This window comes from Chelonoidis abingdonii, chromosome 14 (genome assembly GCF_003597395.2).
Source record: "Chelonoidis abingdonii isolate Lonesome George chromosome 14, CheloAbing_2.0, whole genome shotgun sequence".
NCBI lineage: Eukaryota > Metazoa > Chordata > Testudines > Testudinidae > Chelonoidis > Chelonoidis abingdonii.
The window spans coordinates 23384456-23405814 of NC_133782.1; the positions used below are offsets into that span (position 1 = coordinate 23384456).

Below are 21359 nucleotides of genomic sequence, written 5' to 3' on the forward strand. Positions count from 1 at the left end.
TATTTGGTAAATAGAAATCAGTGACTTTTTTTTGTGATGGACCAGCCAGGGGAACTTCACTGGGCACTGGATCAGGCTCTAATTGAGCAAGGAAGTTGATGTCTCTCAGCACATATATTACAGATGTGAGAGTGCTCTAGCTTTGGGCTCAGCTACTTTATTTTTATAAGCAAAAATTATATCTAATAAATAATTAACATTCATTCTGTCAAGCTCCAAGAATATCAAAAGGACAAATTCTTCAACAGGACAGAAGTGAGAGCAACTTTTATACTTTTTAGGACAACTGGAAATGTTCCCCTCCTAGCTGGTATTAATGCCAAAGCGACAGACTTACTGAATTCTACAATTGGGTGGGGGTGAAATTCACCCGGATGCAGGGAATCTGCACATAGGAACTGAGTGAGGCATGGGGTTAAGTTAGCCCTGTGGAGGGACAGCAACGTGGGTAGAGTGCCACATGTTGCTGCCATGGGCCATGTTTGCCTGCAGTGAATCAACTAGTGCAGATTGGCCACTAGATCTAAATTTATGGAGATCCAGTGGTTAGGAATTGCCCACATAGGGTCTGTAGTTACAAGTACACAGGTTGGAATAGTGGCTGTGTTAATAAGTAGAAGGAATCCACAAATGAGATGGCCTTAGCATACTCTTATTTTAAATATTGAGTCCTTCTGAGGAAATTCTGTTGGTGGTGCCCCTTCTCTTGACCCAGTAATAAGGAGAATGACGCATAGAACCATTAGTGCTAGGAACATCGGGAAGGTCTGTTAGTATTTGACAAGCCTCACATGGCTTCACTGAGTAAATTTCAAATGTGGTTTTATTTTTCTATAAGATTTGCAGCGATTATGGTAACTCAATGTTAGTGAAAAGACAAGGAGCGGAAAACAAACATTGAAAATCAGGAAAAATCTCAGAACAATTGAGGATAGAAGGTGGAAAGAAGAAAGCTAATGAGGGAATATGACTGCTTTATCCTTTCCCCCTCTCCTGTCATATATTGCTTGTCTTAAATGAGTCTTCTGGGCCTGGGATTTGCATCTTGCCATATGTTTGGTTGCATGTTGTTGTTGGTACTACTGTAATCCAGTTAATACTGCTCTTTTTGCTCCGAACTCACTCATCTGGAAATAGGTTCAGAACATGATACCAAAGCTTGGAACAGCCCTATAACTGTCTTTCTCCTCTTCTCCAAGAGTTCTTGGCCTTCAATTTGTGCACTTGTTAATGAATTATATCTGCCAGAGGTCAGATGACATTCTCTTTGGGGTTACTGAAAGGCTAATATATTCCAGTCTGTGAGGACCCTGGATACAGTTCAAATGGATTGATTGTTCACTGCTACTTATGTCACTCTGGGAGTTACTTTTCACATGGTTGAGAGTTTAGTTATCCTTTAATCAGCCCTGGTTTGGGCATGTTCCCTATCTGATTTGCATCAATTATGTGGAAAATGGTAGAAAGAACAATTTCTCTAGATCTAAATGCATAGTAACACAATTTTCAAATGCTAAAAGTTGGTTTCACTATGTCCTTCAGGTGTGTATTGCATTCCCAGCACAGGACATATGATTATAGCTCTTGGATGGGCTGCATAGCTGTATATTTAAAGTCACAGGTATGTTTACCATCATTTTATTACATCAGTCTGGCTGGGTGGATGACAGGAGGAGGAGGGAATTGCCATCCAATTAGCAGAGTTTCTGCAGCATGAGTAGGTGGTGCTGTGGTTTTGCTTTCTTTGCAATCAGCTGCAGATGTAACACAAGGAATAACAGCAACTCCCTTGCTCTGTGACTGCCAAAGGCACTTTGATGGACTGCAGCTGCTGCTGAAAGAAAGCAAACATTGATTCCTCTTGTAACCAAGACCATGGATAAACTTGGAAAGCGTGGTTCTGGGTTTGCCAGAACTCGGATCCCCAGACCTCAAATTGTATTCCATTCCATCCAGCCTCCTTCCCATTCGCAGGTCTCTGGCATTTGCAGGTACAGAGTGCTCACATTTGAGTTTCTTTTTTACTGTACATTTCAGTTTTGTTCAAAAAGCAGGATGTAGAGGTAGAACAATATTGCACCCCAGCAGAATATACAAATGAGTGGAAACAAAGTGAAACGCTAATGGGAATATGAACAAGAGTAGTTAAGAATTCCTTTAAAAACACACTTCGGCCATCTTGATCTTCCACAAATTCTCATATAGCATTTTAATTTAAATCAGTGTCACATAAGTATGCTTCTTGGCTGTGAGTTCTTGTATGAAACAGAATAAACCTTCAGAATCAATGCAGCAAACTTTATAAAAGACGGAGGTGAGGAGCAGGGAATGGGAAGCATCACAGGGGACTCACAGCGTTGGAAAACTTCCTTATCCAAGATTCAGAAATAAAATGGCATTTGTAATCATTTGTCAGTGAAACTGAACACAGGAGACGGGAATGGTGTGTTTTTGTACAATGTGTAGTGTGTGTATTAGTCAGTGAGTCTGTTGCACTAGTTTAGAACATAATTTATTACTGTTTTATGTTTGACAGAGTTACTCTTGTTTTGATCTGCTGCATCATATCAGAGCATCTTTTACTGGATTCAGCTAGTTAGCTAGCTTACCACTTTGTATCTGGACTATACACCGGCTGGAAAGGGATCTTCAATGTAAAAATCATGCTTCTGTTTGAAAATGTTTTATTGTTAGAATGAGCAGGGTAGATTATCACATTTTCCTGTAAACCCTTTCAGATGAATGTTTCTCTGTTTTCAGTTTGTTTACTTTTGAAGTTCACAGTACTTTGTGTGGTCTGTTGCTGTATAATCCGTCTTTTTGAGTCTTTCACATAGCAACAAAGGAGGAAAACAAAAAACAAGTTTGTAAAAACCGTTGGAGGGTTACTACTTTAGTTTCCACATTTTTAAAAAATGAACTAGATTCTAAGTCAGCAGTATCTCTTTGAGACAGTTGAGGGGTTTCTTTTAAGACAGTTGGCTATTGACTATTTTGAACTCTTGGTATTTTTGAAAAACCACTTAGCCACCTGTTCTTAATTCTCCAGACTGCCAACATAATACTTGTATTGCTCAATCTGAAGGTGCTGGAGTAGAAGTAGTTCTCATTAAATCCAAACAATAGGTTGAAAGCAGAATGCCAGGTGTTAGAAACACTGTCAGGTCCAGCCATCATGTAAACTACTTAACTTTTGTATAAATAATCTCTCTACAGTAGTCTTATAGACATAGAATTTGATTGCTGTACAGTGAAGTGATGTTTGTGAAATGATGTGCCAAAAATCCCAGTGTTCATATTAATTTGTTTTTAATTATCCGTTGTTCCTACAGTGATAACTATGCAATGTGTATTGGATAGGTATCTTAATGACAATCATTTTACCAAGTACGGGGAGTCTCTGGTATATGTCTCCCCCTTATCTATTGTTTCACCTATCCATTGCTCATCAATAGGGGAACATGTTCCAGTTTGTATCGGTTCTGATCCGCATGTCCGTTGCTTCGCCTTTTGTGTGGATTTTCTTTGAATGCTTTCCCCGGTGTTCAGGAGGCACTGGGAGGGAGGGGAAGGAGCGAGGATGGGGCACGCTCGGAGGAGGGGGTGGAACGAGGCGGGGGGGGTTAGGGGGACAGGAAGTGGCAGGGTGGGCCATTATTTCTTATGGGGAAAAATTCCCTGGTATCCGTTGTTTCAGTATCTGTTGCCCTTTTCAGGAACACAACCCCAGCGTATACCCAGGACCCCCTGTAATGGTATCCTTGGTACCATTCCTCTCAAGCAATCTTGGAAAAGAGCTATTGATCCAGCTTTCCTTCCCTTACTGCACCTCCTCCTATTACTTCTAAACCTTCTATTTAAATCTGGCAGACAAAGGCCATGTGTGAGTATTGGTGAGTTCCCTATTCTGCGTGCTGGAAGCCAGCTGCTTTGCATTCTCTGAGTTCTAGAACTTGCTTAGTGACATTCCGTGAGATGACCAACCTGCACACAGGAACTGTTCATGCATCATGAACCATGGTGAGGTTAACCTGTCCTTGGCAGTTGCTTTTGCTAAATGTCTGAAAACAGTTACCAAGCTGTGGAATCTTCTATCTCTGTGCAAAATCAACATTTTTTTTAGTATTTCAGCATATGCCTCTGAAAAAGTGAAATCAACCCAGCTATGTTCCTCTGGGTAAAAAATGCACACCCTTGAGCCACGTAGTTAAACCAACCTAACCCCACAATGTGGAGCGTGCTAGAAGAATTCTTCCGTTGACCTAGCTACCGCCTCTCAGAGAGATGGATTAACTACAGCAGTGATTCCCAAACTTTAACAATCTGTGAACCCTTTTCTCGAAAATGTCAAGTCTCACGAACCCCCTCCTAAATATGAATATTTCCAGGGATTTTCTCCTCTACATGAGTATAATTCATAAAAGCAGTGATCTTGGACATCTAAAATTTTTTTATGATATGTTTATTACACACTATTTATTATTTATCATTACAGTGATTTTATTACATTATGAAAATGGCAACACTCTTCCAAGATGTCACTTTCGTTGCTTGTATCACTTTGAATAAACCTATTATAAGACAAGGCTCCTATGTTTCGACAAGGAGTATCAAATGTGAAACAGCATGAAGGTATTTAAGACGCCAACTCAAAGAGTTCCTCCTACACAAGCATTCAGGTCTTGAGCAGTCCAGGCAAACAACACACGTTACAACAAAGCTTAAACTTGTTCTTCATAATAATTTTAAAAACAATAGTAGCTGCGTAATTTAATTTTAAAAACAGCAAAAAATATCTACCTCCCTTTCCATTTCTTATAAGGAGTCTTGAAGTTTAAATCTCCTCAGTGTGATAGATCTGCTTGCTTTGAAATGCGTAGCTCTCGAAGTTCAGGGCTCCGGGCTGCTGGCCCCGTGCTTCCTGGGGTCCCTAGGGACAGCTCTGTCCACCATTAAGGAATTTTTTCCCGAGAACCCCCTGTAACATTTCGTGAACCCCCGTTTGGGAACCACTGAACTACAGCAACTGGAGGATCCCTCTTGTCGCTATAGTGAATGTCTACACTGAAGCACTACAGTGGTGAAGCTGTGCCACTCTATTTAAGTATAGACATAACCTGAGCAATCCAAGTAAGGAGCTTATGTTTTTGCCCTTCCTGTTTTCCACTGTCCCTAAATCTCTTAAGCATGAAGCTTAACTTGATCCTTCAGTGTATCCTCCTGTGGTCCTTTTTTTTTTTTTAAATGCTGTTGGTCAGTAGTTAATTCATGTTCCTTCCTTGTAACCTCTTGCCAATTGTTTCCCAGCATTCCTGAGCAGTAAACTATGCTTATCTATTCTATCTGGTTTAATGCACAGTGAAATTGGCCAGCTTCTAGAATGGGTTGCAACAGGAAATGACTGGCACTGGTGAGTTATTTCATAGTAATTACTACACCGATTAAGTAGGTGTTCAGCACTGGAGTAGTTGTAAGGCAAATTAGAAACGCATTAACCACATGTGATATGTATCTTTGTAATTCAAAGGAGGGCCTTTCTTTAATAAACGAAGGCCCAAACAGAAAATAATCCTTGGCATACCCTCCTAGCACTCTTTGCCTGAGGATCTCAAACCATGTTAACATGCGGACTGGTTTCCCCACAGAGACAGATAACTTGTCCCTGTATACATGGGAAGGCTGAAGTACACAGAGGTTAAGTGTTTTGCCCAAAGTTGCACAGCAGAGATGGAAATAGAACCAAGCTCACTTACTCTAACACAGAGGTTCACAGGTTGGAGCGGAAGTCTGAGAGCTAGGATATCTTGATTCTCTGGCTTTTGTCAAATGACTGAAATGCTGTGCCCCAGTTACCATATTTACCTTATGCGTGGTGTGAAGTAGATCATCAGTGCTCCCACTTGTGAATAAGATGGTGAATAAATCATAGTTGCTTGTGTGGTTGCATAGTGAATAAATTGATTTTTAAAAAATCACTTATTTAGTTAATCTTAACTAAATGCAGGTTTGCTGAAACTATTTAAAATGAAGTTTGAAATTAACTTATGTTAAGTCCAAAAATTAATCTCTTAAAATAATTTCAATTAAATTCAGAAAATAATATCAATAATATCAATTAAATTCAGAAAATGTTTGTTGCCATATTTTAAACAAAGTCAAAACACTGAACTGATGGAAGAGGTTGAGCGTGCCAGTGTTTGACAGCAGTAACCCCTTTTGATGGCAGAGAGAATGTTTTCTTCTTTCCAGTTTATTCAACTAGTTAAATCCAATTGAGAATGGAGAAAGCAAGAAAGTTTTTGTTTTTTCTAATCCAATCCGTGAATAAAAAATAGGCATGAGCATATGAAATCTACTAAAATCTTGAAGGCTATAGTGGCCAGAAACAATCAGTTCACTTTGCTAACTACAATCATAGTTCCTTTTGTTTAACAAATCACTTTTAAATGCCAAACGGTCTTGATTTTTCTTCTTGCATATTGATTTTTTTCTTGTGTATTGATTTATGCTTAAGGTAGTTTTATTTAATAGTGGTGTGCAAATCTCCTGTTTTCTTCACCTCTAATTTGGTTATTTCCTTTCTGCACCACCACACCCTGGGTGTGTAATGGTAGCTTTCTTGGGATGTAGCCCAGAAAGGAGAGGACTGAGGTGCAATTTCCCAGGGCTCAGGTAATTTAGCATGAAACTTTGACTTGCTCTTTCATTGGCATGGCTGAAATGGAAATAGAAATTGGAGCGGATTAGATCTGGAACAGAAAGCATTTTTGTTGCTTGGATGCAGCAGTACAAGTTGATCTGAGGATGCACTTGTAGGCAAATTTAGCTCTTAGGCCTCATAGTTCACCACCTCATGTTACTGCCTTGCCCTATGTTCTCTCCCTGCTCTGGGCAGGGTTGTGGAGTGAGAGACCAGCAGTTGGGGCATGCTCTCCTTTTCCTGGAGAAGACTCAGCTGGAGCAGGGGAGAATTGCACAGATGAGTCAGTGCATGTGCTAGGTATGCCAAGCCTGTTGAACACTTATTGTCTAAGGAGGCCCTGTGCAAATGAAGAAACTGCTTTACAAGTACCGCACAATACTATATTCAGCTGACAGATGGAGGCAGTCAGCCAGCATTGCACTCTTATTTCTGTTGTGCTGAGGGATCATCAGTGGGCTGCAAATATGCTACCACAATGAAAAATGTGCTTGACATCAGGATGAAGGCAGCTGAAGCAGAGAATGCCAGCTCCAGAGCTGTTCTCAATGTAGAGGAGGTCAATGCTGAAGCAACTGTCATGTCTCTGAGCACAAACTATAATCCCATAGGCGGATGGTGGTAATAAAATCCCAGCTACTGTTGCTAGTGCCTGAGAGTGGCAAGTCTACAGTCTTATGGCCAAGCAATCTTGATAAAAGTATTTTGACACAAGCATGAATGCTGCAGCTCCCCTGGGCTGTGGATGACCTGCATGCAGCATGTCAGGGGAGGTAGGTGCAAAGCTGGCTTAAAGCTCAGCTTTGTACTGCTCTGCAACTGGTGCCTCTTGTTCTTCAGAGCTGATCCAGCTGTGCTGAGTTAGAGAAGCCTGGAGGCAGCTCTAACTTTCACTGGCTTCAAACCGCAGGTAGAGGATCAGCATAGCCTAGAGTAGGGGTAGGCAAACTTTTTGGCCTGAAGGCCACATCGGGTTTCAGAAATTGTATGGAAGGCCGGTTAGGGGAGGGGGTTGTGGCCTGGTCCCCACCTCCTATCTGCCCCCCCCCTCGGGACTTCTGTCCCTGATGATTCCCTGGACCCCCATTGCTGACTGCTCCCTGCTGCCCCATCAAACCCTTTTTTCTCATTTCTGATGGACCTCTGCCCCTCGCTGCCCCATCCAACTCCCATGCTCATTCCTGACTGCCCCCCTGGGACCCTTGTCCCATCCAACTGTCCCTTTTCCCTGCCCCCTGATTGCCCCTTGCTGCCCCATCCAACCCCCCCCGCCTTTCTGAGTGCCCCTGGACCCCTGTCCCTATTCAACTCCCTGTTCCCCCCTGATTATTCTGACCCCTATCCACACCCCTGCTCCCTGACCACTACCCCAAACTGCCCTCTATCTAACCTCCCCTGCTCCCTGCCCCCTTACTGCATTGCCTGGAGCACCGGTGTCTGGCAGCACTACAGCCGCACTGCCCAGCTGTAGTGCTGCCAGACACTGGTGACACCACCCACAGAATTGCGCTGGCAGCAGAGCGAGCTGAGGGGGAAGGGGAACAGCAGGGGAGGGGCCAGGGGCTGGCTAGCCTAGCAGGCCAGGAGCTCAGAGGCCGGGGAGGATGGTCCCACAGGCCGGATGTGGCCCATGGGCCATAGTTTGCCCACCTCTGGCCTAGACTAGAGGAATCTTGATCCCGCCCCTTTTCCTTGAAATGCGAGCAGTAGAGGAAGGGCAGTATGGACGCCCCTATGCCAGCTATGGCTTTCAAGGCTCAATCTTGCACTGGGTTGGTCCTCTCTGAGCTGATTATACTGGCATTAAGGCCAGACTCATTAGTGATGTGGTGTAAAGTGTTAGCCTTGCACCCAAAAAACTTGGTCTTGAAACTGCAATGAAGGACTGGGATGCCACCATTAATTCAGGATTCTGTGCACATAGAGTGGTCTGTAGTGGGTAAAATCGCCTACAAACTGTCTTAATGCTGTGTCCTATTCTTTGTTCTGCTATCAATTTTAAATGGAAGTTGTTACCAATACCTATTCCTATTCTCAGAGGGATGCAGTGGTAGCAGCTTTTACTACTATTGCTCTTACTGTCTTCACGAAACAATCTCCGGGACCAAGTCAGTCCAATTCCCACTGAAGTAAATAAAAAGATCAGGGCTGCTGGGTTGTTTCATTGCTGTGTAGACTTCTGGGATTGGACTGGAGCCCAGGCTCTATGACCCTGTGAGGTGAGAGAGTCCCAACCAGGCTCCAGCCTGATCCCGGAAGTCTACAGAGCAATGAAGCTGCCCCACAGCCCAGGCCCGGTGAGCCCAAGTCGGCTGGGGTCTACTTGCTGTGTAGACATACCCTTAGAGAAGTTGAACTTGGCAAGGCCCGTGGTAAATTTAAAATCATTGTTCAGGGTAAAGGCTATCAGTACAAAGATGTCATTTTATCTAGAAAGTATTTGGAAAATATAAAGCAGGGCAATATGAGTGTATGTGCAAAAACAGCAAGGTGGGTGAGGTAGTATTTTACCAATAGAAGTTGGTCCAATAAAAGATATTACCTCATCCGCCTAGTGTCTCTAATATCCTGGACCAACTTGGCTACAATGACCCTTTGTGCAAAAAAAGTGAAGTACTCTAAGATGTATCAGCTGAGACAGCCCTGAGAAAGAGACGGGTTCCAGCTACTTTTGAAGACCCTTTTCTGCTTTCCAGCAATTAGTCTCTGGAATGAGATTTTTGTGTTTCTCTCTTGTATGATAGTGCAGTGTTAACTTGTTAACCACTGATTTGAATCTATGAATAAAATCCAAAGTCAGGGGACCAGTGTGATCTAGTCTGACTTCTTATATAACACAGGCCAGAGAACTCCCAAAAAATAATTCCTAGAGCAGATCTTTTAGAAAAACATCCAATTTTGATTTAAAAATTGCCAGTGGTAGAGAATCCATTACAACCCTTGGTAAATTGTCACTATGGTTAATTACCTTTACTGTTGTTTTTTAACACCTTATTTCCTGTCTGAATTTGTCTAGCTTGAACTTCCAGCCATTGGATCATGTTATACCGTTCTCTGCTAGACTAGAGAGCTCTTTGTCAAGTATCTGCTCCCCACATAAGTATGTACAGGCTCTAATCAATCACCCCTTAGCCTTCTGTTTGTTAAGCTAAGTTAAAATAGCCTTGGCAGGAATCCATCTTGTGCAAGGTGATCCTGTCACAAATGGTGTTTTTTCCTTTCCTTCTTGCTGTTCTTTCTCCCTTTCCCTTCAAACACTGTAGGAACAGTAGTTACATTAGCAAGGAGGCTGTTTCTTCTTCCTTCGCTCCAACAGTCTAAATCGAGAGGAGCGTAACTTGCTCTGGGTTAGTGTTGATGCCTATTGTGTTGGTATGGGAGATTTGAGTTAGATTTGTTTTGAAAGCAAGTAGGAGAATGAATCCATTGAAGAACATCTGATTTTATATTGTATCCATGTATAAAATACTGGTTAGTAGGTGGCTGTTGAACGCTGTTTCAGAAATAGGGTCCACTCAAGGCATTGTAATTTGCATACACAAGCTCTTGTTTTAGGGTGGCCAGATGTCCTGATGATAGGGGCGTTGTCTTATATAGGGAACTATTTCCCTCACCATCCTGATTTTTCACACTTACTGTCCGGTCACCCTATCTTGTTTGCATATGCAAACGTTGTCCGGGTTTGAGGTATCTCATCTGAGATACAGTTGAGAAGTAATATGGCCTGGACTACAACTAGGTTATGGACCTAACAATTGCACCAACCTTGTTATTTGGCTATCAGCCTCTCTAAAGGGGTGAGTTATATTGTTATGCTGTCAAACCTCAGAGACAATTGGTAGCATGAATTGAGAATAGTGCTTTAAGTCAACTGAACTTGGGGATTACAACGGACAATGAAACCTGTTTTTTTTTAAAGACTTATGCTTTTGCCAGGACACTGATAGTTTAATCTAAGCATTGGGTAGCAGGCAGCCAGAACAATATTGTAAATACAAGTGACCTTTTGTGCACTGAAAATCTATTTTTTTTTTTTTTTTTATCAAAAATCTATATATTTTTTTCCAAAAATATTTAAAAATATTTCTGAATCAAATGAAACAACTTCATTTCCTTCAGGATTCCCTTCAGCTTCTCAAATGAGCTACCTTTGTTGGTTCTTGAGTGTATCTTCGCTGTATCGACAGAGATCTGTAAGAGATTCTCTTTGGGGTGCAGGGTACAGGAATCTCTTAAGCGAAATTCTAGGGCCAGTGTTATGCAGGAGTCAGACTGTGGGATCACAGTGGCCTCTTCTGTTCTTAAAATCTAATAAATATACATGTGAATAAACCAGATTGCTTGAAGTGGCCTATTTAAACATGCTGGCCAAGAATCTTTGCTTCACTTTGCTTCACTAAGCTTCCTATCTCACTGAGAAGGGGGAAGTGTCTGGGATGGATCTGTACCATACTGAACTCCAGTGTAGAGTAGACCAACTTAGATGATGTTCTTAAGTTAGGTGGCTATAGTCTGGAGGGGCCATATGACCACTGAATGCTGTCTATACATTGTAGTCTGGCTGCAGCCTTTCCCTGCTAACCGTATTCTATGCTGGTCATGGCATGGAGGTGGGTATCCAGGCTCTGTAATGGCTTGCAGTTCCCCCACAATGAGGGGACTGCTTAGCTGGCCAGACCTAGCTACTTTTCAGCCCCTTCATGTAGCTCTGGTCGCAGAGCAAAGGGATCCAAATGCAAAGGAGAATCTATCTTGTTGTGAGCCCCTATCAGCTGATCTGTTCTATGTGCAGCTCTGTTTCAGAACTCACTTGTATGCCTCTTCATTAGGATTTGTACTCGTGGGTCCAGGCTGAAACTTGGAAGCAAATTAAAGAGGACTTAGTTTCCCACTGCATGGGCCTCCTACGTTTCCTTGAATCCTGCGCTCCTGTGCCAGCTGATTGTTTTCAGAGGTTTTTTTCGACCTTGAGAAATTGAAGGCCAACAAGAGAGAGGTTTCAATTGTTTTCTCTAAATTAATAGCCTATCCAGCTAATGACAATCAACTCCTCCTTTCCCCTTCTCAAGAACTGTTCTTTATTCCACACTAAATGTTGTTGTTCTTTAAAACCTGTGATTTTTATAGCACTGCACCCTGCTGACTCCTTCCTTCTGAGTTAATACAATTTTATGTTTAGTTTTTCATTTTAGTTTCAAACTCACTCTTGCCTGTTTTGTTTCTTGGTGCCAGGAGTCCCTCTGGGCCTGGCTCATGTCCTTGGAAATACTTCTAAGTTGAGTGATGTCTTGTCTTGCATTTTTTAATATCTGGAAGACTTCACCATCTCCTGCCTTTTCCCACCTTGGTTAGGTTTGGAACAGTTTTAAAGTGGATCATATTTTCTTGGCTTAAACTGGTAGCAAGTGTCCCCTTTGAAGTAGTTCAGCACAACAGGAGGAAACCTTTTTATTAATGTATCAGATGAAAGAGAGGCAGTCTGAGAAGTTCTCAATACAGAAAGAACACTGAGCAAGTGGGGAAGAAGTCCAAGGAGCTAACACCTCATTGAGAGCAGCTCTCTGGATGGAATGATCCAGTGCTAGAACAAAATGAATACACAGCAACACTGTTTTCTTATTGGGTTCAGAAGAGCTTGGGTTATGTAAGTGTTTTACAATGCACTTTGTTTTGTGTTTGTCAGTGTCTACTAATTAAAAATGAAACCTTATAAGCCATCAGATTTAGGAATAAGTGCTGTTGGAGAGAGGGGAATCTTTTCTTTCCAGTGGTGCTGTAGAAAGCATTTCTTTCTGGTCCTCGTAGCCTCTTGAGAGAGAGTGCCTGTAAAATTCATTTCATTCCAGATCTGATCCCCCTCTCTAATTTCTTACTATCACAACACTTGGCCCAGGGTTGACCTGAGCATCATAGGGGAGGGTTAGTGAGATGACATCCCCACTGGTAGGGCACACTCACGCACAAGCAATGCTTCGAATCAGAGCAGCAGATTCTTTCCTCCTCTGACGCTGGTCATCAGGAAACTTGATCCAGTCTGCTTTGTTGCATCTATAAGCCGGCCTTGCCAACCAGCATAACGTTCTTCACTCCTTTGCCAATCATCCACAGAGATTCCAAAGGATACTAAGTCATCTTTGCAAGCATCCTCAAATCTCCACAGCGGTCTGCCTCTCTTTCTAGGCCCATCAGAGCTTCAGAGTACAGTGCACTCTTTGGGATCCTGTAACCTGGCATTTATACTAAACATACCAAAAAAACTAAACAGCTTTCATATCAATGCTTGTGTAAAATTCTTCGAATAAGATGGCAAGACAGGGTAACAAACATGGAAGTGTTATATCGTGCTGGTATGTCATTTGTGGGAATGTTGATTAGTAAGTAAAGTCTCATGTGGCTTGCATATGTCAAGTGAATGTCAAATTATGTGCCTGAGTCCCATTTTATATTCATGCTTTTTTGAATATGGATGGCTTGCTGAAATGGGCTAAATGCAGTGTCCTTGTTGCATCTCTCACCCTGACTCATTCAGCTTTACCAGTGTTGGTGGCCTAATTATCTTGTTTTGTCTGTTTTTTCCCATAACGATGTTAGCACGGCTTTTCATCTTGCCCCTTTCATGCCGAATGCCCTCTCTGAACTGATCCTTAAGGCTGTGTCTTTCCCTCTCCCTGATGCTTACAAGAAATTGGCTGTAGAGATGGCTGAAGAATTGTCTCCTCTTTTTCCCCCTTCATTTGTTTCATGGAGAAGGCTGGATTGACATAGCTCACACACTATAGAGTAGTTTCTTTAGGAGGGTTAGGGTTAGCAATAAAAAACAATGCAGCTGGTGCTGCTTCCTTGCAGCTGGTTCTTGACTGAACAAAAGCCAGGGGAGAAAACCCTGAATCAAATTTGCTGTGGGGAAAATGTCAGGTGATTGGCACTGTAGTACAGCTCTGCCCTCCAGCATCTTCTGCGGCTATGCTGGCTTCCAAACATCATGGCCTTCAAGCCTTTGGGCCTAGTCATTATCGCTTTAATCCTACAATACTTCCGGTTATTGAAGCAAAGTGAAGAGCATATTTTATCGATGATATTAACCTCTGTCCTGAGATCTGTGCTAACTCCAGAGTGGTCAAGGGTGCATTGCAGTATCCTCACACTGTCTTTGGTCTGTACAAGAAGATGCAGATTTCCTTTTTGAATAGGTATGTATGATGGAATCAAGAAAGGAATAGATCTTTCTGCCAAGAAGACTGTCCCACTCAAATCTCTTAATGGAGACATCATTACTGATGGAGGCAAACAGTGCTCCACCCAGTGTTGCATCAGTTAGAAACTACTTGCACGAAACCATTGTTTGAAGCAACGCTAAGCGTGATCCTTAGATTCCAGATTACTGAAAAGTTCAATATAGAGCCATCTCTAAATGTGCTCGAAAAGGTAATCACCTCCCTAGCATCAGGGAAGGACACTAGGGGGAAAAAATAGAATTGCAGCTGAATTACTGAAACAAGGAGGAGAAGTTGTGCTTGAACGTTTGCACAATGTCTTGCTTGCCTGCTGAAGGGAAGGAGGGGTACCACAAGACATGAAGGATGCTAACATCATAATACAGTATATAAAAGGAGATTGGAGTGATTGCAACAATTACAGAGGACTTTCTCTCGTTAGTGTTGCCGGTAAGGCATTCACATGGGTCATTTTTAACACTGAATAGTGAGGTGGCAAAGTTTGCAAATGATACAAAATCACTCGAGAATTAAGTCTAAATTTGACTGCAGAAAGTTACAAAGGGATCTTAGTAAATTGGGTAAATGGGCAAGAAAATGGCAATGAAATTCAAGGTTGATTAAATCCAAAGTAATACACATAGGAAAACCATAATCCCAGCTATATGTACAAAATGATGATGAGGTCTGAATTAGCCATTGCCACTCACGATAGATCTTGGAGTCATTGTGGATAGTTCTCTGAAAACATCTGTTCAATGTGCAGCAGCAGACAGAAAAGCTAACAGTGGTAGGAGCCTTTGGGAAAAGGGTAGATAAGAAGGCAAAATATCAAAATGCTACTATTTAAATCCATTTTATGCCCACACCTTGAACACTCCATGCAATTTTAGTTGTCTCATCTCAAAAAGCCATACATTAGAACTGGAAAAAGTACAGAGAAGGGCAACAGAAATGATTGGGAGTATGCAACAGTTCTCTTACAAGGGAGATTAAAAAGGCTGGCAGTTCATCTTAGAAACTAAGGCAGGGGGATATGCTGTCTAGGGTCAATTACATTGGATACCTAATCTCTAGATAAGTTCTGAGAAGGGCTGCCACCCACATTCAGTCAGCTGACTAAGCACTTGAACACCAAGATATGGGTCTTCCAAACATTTGTTTTGAGCATGCTTCTGTATGGTGGCAATACTTGGAGCACCTAAGCAGGCATGAGAGAAGGTTAAACAGCTTCCACACCTGCTGTCCTCGTTGTATTTTCAATATCGGGTGGGGAACCAAGATGCCTGATAGCGAAGTACTTGAAAAAGGAAAATTCTTGTAGTGAGTCATCTTTATCTTCTGGCCCTGCACCTTATTGCCTATATTATCTCTTGCAATGACTCTCACTTTAGAATTGGATTTTTTAGCTACTTGTGATGCTGCAAGCATGACATGCAGCAACTGAACTGGTTTGGCACTTGCACTTTGTTTTTCAAGATGGAGGGTTGCCATGAGTGTGTGATTTTAATCTTTTATTATTTTTTTAAACTATGCACTTCACTAACTTGATTTTTCTAGCCAATTGCTTTGTCGAGTTAATTTTAAAAAAAATCTTCCAAGTGTTAAACTTTTTGTTTATGGTTACGGTTTGTCTGAGTGAACTTGATTATTCCACCTACTCCTTTGCTTAAAACATACAATCTCCACCTCCAATCTAAACTGCTGTTACTTGTGTAGGTTACTGAATGTTCCTCACTCACTGTCCTCACAGGGATAATCTTATAAATGTCTGGAATCTGAAGCTAACTTGATGCATGCTTCATCAGTCACTTATTTAAAGCAGCTTTAAACAGTCAATTTTATTGTTTTTAGAAAATAAAAAGAAGACATTAATTGTCTTCAGATTAGAGAAACAATTGGTCTTTAAATCTGTTTGCCTTACAGTAGTGTGAGAGGAAGGGTGGTCCAGTGGTTAGTATGCCAGCCTAAGACTTTAGAGGCTTGGATTCAAGTCCCTGCTCCATAGCTGACTTCTTGAGCAAATCATTTAGCCTCCCTGTGCCCCAGTTCTCCTTCAGTAAAATGGAAAGGATAGCAATTCCTAACCTCACAAGGTGTTGGGAATAAATACATTAAAGATTGCGAGGTAACCAGATACTACAGGTCGTAGAGGTACTTTAAATAGGGCACCCCATCAGGGAGCAGTATCCCATTATGCTAAATGCTGTACAAATGCATAATGAAAAGATGGTCCCTGCACCAAAAAGCTTGCAGCCTAACTTTACACGTGTGATGTCAGTGGGAATGGAACCCATGGATGTCTGTGGGCCAAATTCAGTGAGGAAAATGGTGGTGTCAGTTACTCATCAGGTGTAAATAGGTTAGAAAACACAGATGTTCTGAATTTTCTGGGGTTGGGGTGGGAATGATTTAGTGTAATTAACAATGTGGGGCTGGCTCTAGACATGGCATCCTATTATTCAGAATTGTGTGAATAAATGTCTTGTACGGTCCCCCACAGGGCAAGCAAGGCTGTGTGTCCTCAAGTCAGTGTCCAGATTCTCTTGTACACCTTACGTTATGTTCTGTAATAGGATCCAGTGTAGAATCAAGTCGTGGTTTGTGTGTGTATGTATATTTAAATATGATTTACTTGTGCATATTTACATATCAATATCTGTGTTGTGTGTATACAGAAATATATTTCTCTGTATCTCTGACTCCAATTTGATTTCACTTTTAAGAGCTGTGAGCTGTCATTTGTTTCTCCAGAATTACTTCCTTGGTGAAGCCAATGACCACTGTAGAATGAGAAACTGTATCTTCTCACTGAGGCAAGTGTTTGAACAAGTGACCATTACTTTCATTTGGAATTGTCATAGGGGAATACCAAGCAGAACTACTCAATTTGGGTCAATGGGGAAGAATATTTCTTTTTTCATCTCCTCTCATTTCCTCTTCTTAAGAGCTGGTTATCAGATCCCTTTTATAAGCATTTCTCTCCTTTCTAGGGGACCCCCCAAACATGCAAACACTAATCTCTCACTTTGTATTACTCTGACAGTCACAACTTTCAACAGCTGGGGAGGGGAAGCAAACATTCATAGGTTTTTTCCTTGACCATGACTTTTTTTTTTTTTTAAATGAAAGTAGAGTTTCCGACATAATCACATGACTGCAAGATCTGTCGCTTCAAGGAGAAGACCAAACGTGAGACTTGCGATAAAACCTCAAGAGTTGGCAACACTGGTTTTGCCTGCAGAGCCTGGTGACATCTCTCTGAAATGCAGAGTTTGATAACAGCAAAATCTCTGTGACGTGACATAACCCAGAGGTTTGGGGTTATTGTACTAGTCGGTAGATCACGTGGGGCTAGATCAGGTTATATAGCTTGTGGTAAAGTGAACAGTACTCTCATTTTTTGGTTGTCTCTGTTGCATATATTACTTGAACTACAAAAGGTTTGCATTCTGAGTCTGGAATGATCTAAAATAATTCTTTCCTTCAAGAAGTTCGGGAATACCTATGAAAACCAGGCAAGCGTCAACTGGTGTAGGGACTGGGGCTGAATGCAGGTTCTGTAACTATCGAGCTGTCGAAGCTGTTGTGAAAAATCTAAGTTACTCTTGCTCACTTTGAGTGCTGTGGCAGTGTTAATTCCTAAATCCTCACTTCTGAGACTATGCTTAGAGCATTATCTATTCTCAAAATACATCAAGTATCTCTTTGCTTAAAGCCTAATAATCTGCTGCTCAGCAGACAACTGGAGGGTAATTCTGGTCTCCATACTGGTGTCCTAAAGCTTGTCCATGCGGCGCTGACTAAGTGTACCAGAAGGATGTGATTTGTAGAGTGCTCTAAAGTCCTGTACTCTAAATGCCCCATGTAGACTCTGCTGGCATGTTCTAAAAGGTACCTAGTTTGCACTGACATAGTCCCACATTCAACAGGACTGTAGCTTTCTTCAGGGAGGCCTACAGCTTAGCTGAACCGAGCTAGTATGAGATTTTGTTACTCCTCACTTACACTGACAGGTGTTCTGTATTAGGTCATCGGAAGGACAGTCCAAGGAAATTTGGAATGTTACTACTGCCACTCATGTCATACTGCATGTAACTAGACTAATTAATGAGCTTGTTTCCAGCCTTCAACCTCCTGTTATTGCTAAACAAAAACAATAGGACGTCTCACACTTACCTTTATTTGGTTGTTGCAGTCATTTAATCATGAAGTGTTGACTTATTCTCACTGAGCACGAAAGTCGAGCCCAGATATTTTGATCTTGATTTGTTTAATTTATTCCTTCCTCTCTCCTCAGCAGAAGTTGCCCTTGCAAAATGAGCCAGTTTCCTCAGAAGAGTTCTATAGAGCCCCCGTTGTCGGAGTGCATGAATTCCAGAGTAGATTCTTTGGACAGCTTGTTAATGGACAATTTTTGGCTGGAGGTGGAGAACATCAAACAGAGCACTGAAGCTGAGCAAGAGGAGTGCAACCTTGCAGATGTCAAAACCCCAGAGGGTAAGTCACTGGGAATATGGGTGGAAGGAGCAATGGAGAGGAAAATGTATGTTGTTGGCAAGGACCAAATCTCACTGGGTAAAGTTTTGAAAAGTACCTTTGTACTTGAGTCATTTTGAACATGGGATGTAGGCTCCTAAGTCATTTAAGTACATAGGTACTTTTTGATTTTACTTGGATTCCCCCCCAAAACAAAAAAAATCATCCTATTATTATTTTTGGGGGGTAAAGGGTAGGGGCAACTATTTGGATGGGGAAAAAGGCAAAAAGATTCTGGGGTGCGAAAGGAATTGTGCAGCATGGTTTCATCTAGAATTAAAGGACAAATTTTTAGCAGTGTGAGTGATTAACCATTGGAACAAACTACCAAGGGAAGTGGTGCCTTCAAGACGGGGGTCCTTTATGAAAAATTAGATGGGAGCTCAAGGCTCAGATTAAAAGGTCTGATAGGCTGGACGCAGCCCACGGGCCGTAGTTTGCCCACCCCTGGACTAGATCTAATAGTCCCTTCTGGGTTTGAAATCTACGAATTTCCCAATGACTTCTTACTTTCCTTCTCTTTGGAACTAGTTTCTCCTTGCAGTCAGTGCAGCCCACTAGATGGTATCGTTGCATGAGCCCTTCAACGCTTTGTGTAGCGAAAGAGAGCTCTGAATGTTTTTTGCAGATCATGAAGTGCAAAGGAAGAGTTTGGATTCCAGACTGCAGTTTAAAGCCCTGCTAAGGCAGCATACACTGCAGGGCATGTTGTTGGAGCTTAGCAAACAATAAATAACCATAACAGAAACGAATTGAGGGCTATGCACAAAAGAGGAGCTCCCCAAAATGTTGACGCAAATGAAAAATATCCTGATTTATTTTTTTTTCCTGAGAGGAAGTGGTTTATCTCCTCTGGAAAAATTAATCCTAGAACTCCCCCACAGACTGTCAGCTGGGCACTTGTATTTCATCATGCATGTATGATGGCCAGGACCCTTCTGGTTATTTGGCTCTCCTGGTACTCCCAAAGCCCCTCATAAGTCCTTGTGTGGCACTGTGTGGGGAGGAAGATGTCAACTTTCTCTGTGCCTCTGAAATTGTGTTTAAATGACAACCTGTTCATCGTGCTGCCTCCCCAGTTCTCATGGTTCACGATCTTCAATGCTAGCAACTGCCCCAGCTGTCCAGTCACAAGCATGTAGATTTAAATGGGCATTTTTAGTAGCAGGTTTTTTTTCCAGAGAGAGTGATAAAATAAGAGGTCAAGAACTTGTGCGTTGCAGAAAGCAGTGCTGGGCTGGCACTAAACTGAAGTTACAAAGATTGTGAGATTGCTGAATCTCAGAAGTCCTTTGTTTTCTGCCCAGCTTGAAGCTGAGTGACTTTGCCATATGCCTAAGAAAGATGTCTGTGCAAGGGAAAACCCTCTCCTCTTACAGCTTCTCTAAAACTTTTTGAAACCCACATGTCAGAAATTTTTCCTTTAGCTTTTGGGATTACAACGTATATTAGTCCAATGCAGGATGGGCTAAATCTCTTTAGGTAATTCTGGGTAATGTTCCTTTTTGACTACTATTTTTGGCTAAATTACATCTCAAAAGTGTTCATGATGGTCAGTGTTCTCTTTAAATTCCCAGATCCATGTGTTTCCCTCAGTTACATATTTCCCTTCTCTCCCTGGGAATGTTTTGTCTAGCACCTATGTAGCTTGGGTCAGCCTTGAAATTATTCTCCAAATTAAATCACCGAAGCCAGATTTTCATGAACCTGTGTACTGAACAGTTCCTCCCACTGGAGTTTCCCAGAGAAATAACCAGTCATACTTGCTTCCTTGTATGCCAGCAGTAAATGTAATTTAGCCTAAGGCTATTAAATGGAAATTATTTAGATGAATTATATCCAAGATACTTTGGATGCATCAGATAGGCCAATAGGTTTAATAGAAGACCATAAATCAGATACCTAATTAGCTATGTGTCAGTTTTTTGTTTTCTGTTATGATTGGAATTGGAAACTTTCAGAGTTGCAAAAATTACCCTGACATTTCTCCTTATCACCAAAATTTAATAAACGGAGGCCCTGTTGTGCATGCCTTGCTCCCACTGACTTCAGAGGTCTGGATTTTTGTCAGAATAAGGTGTCTAGTGCAAGACTCTTTAGATTAAGGCTCCAATCCTGCAAATACATAAGTAACCTCAAACACCTGAGTTCCCATTGAATTCAATGGCTTGAATCACATGCACAGGTGTTTATAGGATTGGGGGTTTAATATAGAGCAGGCTGAATATTTTTTTGTTTGCTTTTTCCAGCAAAAATGCCCATCTGACAAAATGGGAACTCTTTCCTCCACCCCCCAATTCATTTTATTGATATTTTTCACTGGGGGGAGGAAATCTTCCTGACCAAGTTGAACCTCAGAATAGCAAATCTAGACTACAAAGCAAGTGATATTTTGTTTGTTCTGTTTTCGCCAAGTTAAGAAATAAGGTTTAGCGTGGAAAATATCTTGCAGCTGTGACTCCATAATGAGCTGTCTCCTCTTTCTTCATTATATAGATTCTTTTACTTCAATATACTACTTTATAAGGCTATGTGATGAGATGTTAGCTTTATCCAGTTAGGCGAATTTAACTTCACAAGGCTGAGGTACTTCCTATAAAAACATTTAACAGACATATGGTATAATAGATTTGACAGTCATGGTTTGCTTGAGCAGCTGTCCCAGGAGAGGAAATATCAGTTTCTGTCAGAGGAAGAGCATGAACAAATATTCAGTCTTCAGTCAGTTCAAAAGTGATTTTTTGGCCATGTCTGTAAATGGATAAGTACAAAATGTCTGTGAACCTCCCTGTAGTGAATAAATGCGGTATGCAGAGACAGAGCTGAGGAAGAGAGGAGGTTGTATGACATACAGTGTATTAAGGCTGAAACTACGCATGACTATGCTTGTCCTCAGAGTTCAAACA

General features: G+C 41.7%; 1 protein-coding gene across 3 annotated transcripts in view; it reads left to right on the plus strand.

Moving 5' to 3' along the window:
* Nucleotides 1–1810: 1810 nt before the first annotated feature.
* ARHGAP40 (Rho GTPase activating protein 40) overlaps nucleotides 1811–21359 on the plus strand; it is a 41089-nt gene continuing 21540 nt past the window's right edge. For all 3 annotated transcript variants that reach the window (XM_032774326.2, XM_075072297.1, XM_075072296.1), the window contains exons 1-2: nucleotides 1811–1991; nucleotides 18218–18414. In XM_032774326.2, the coding sequence (XP_032630217.1) occupies nucleotides 1876–1991; nucleotides 18218–18414 (313 nt within the window). In that variant the 5' untranslated portion in view covers nucleotides 1811–1875. The remainder of the gene's footprint in view (nucleotides 1992–18217; nucleotides 18415–21359) is intronic.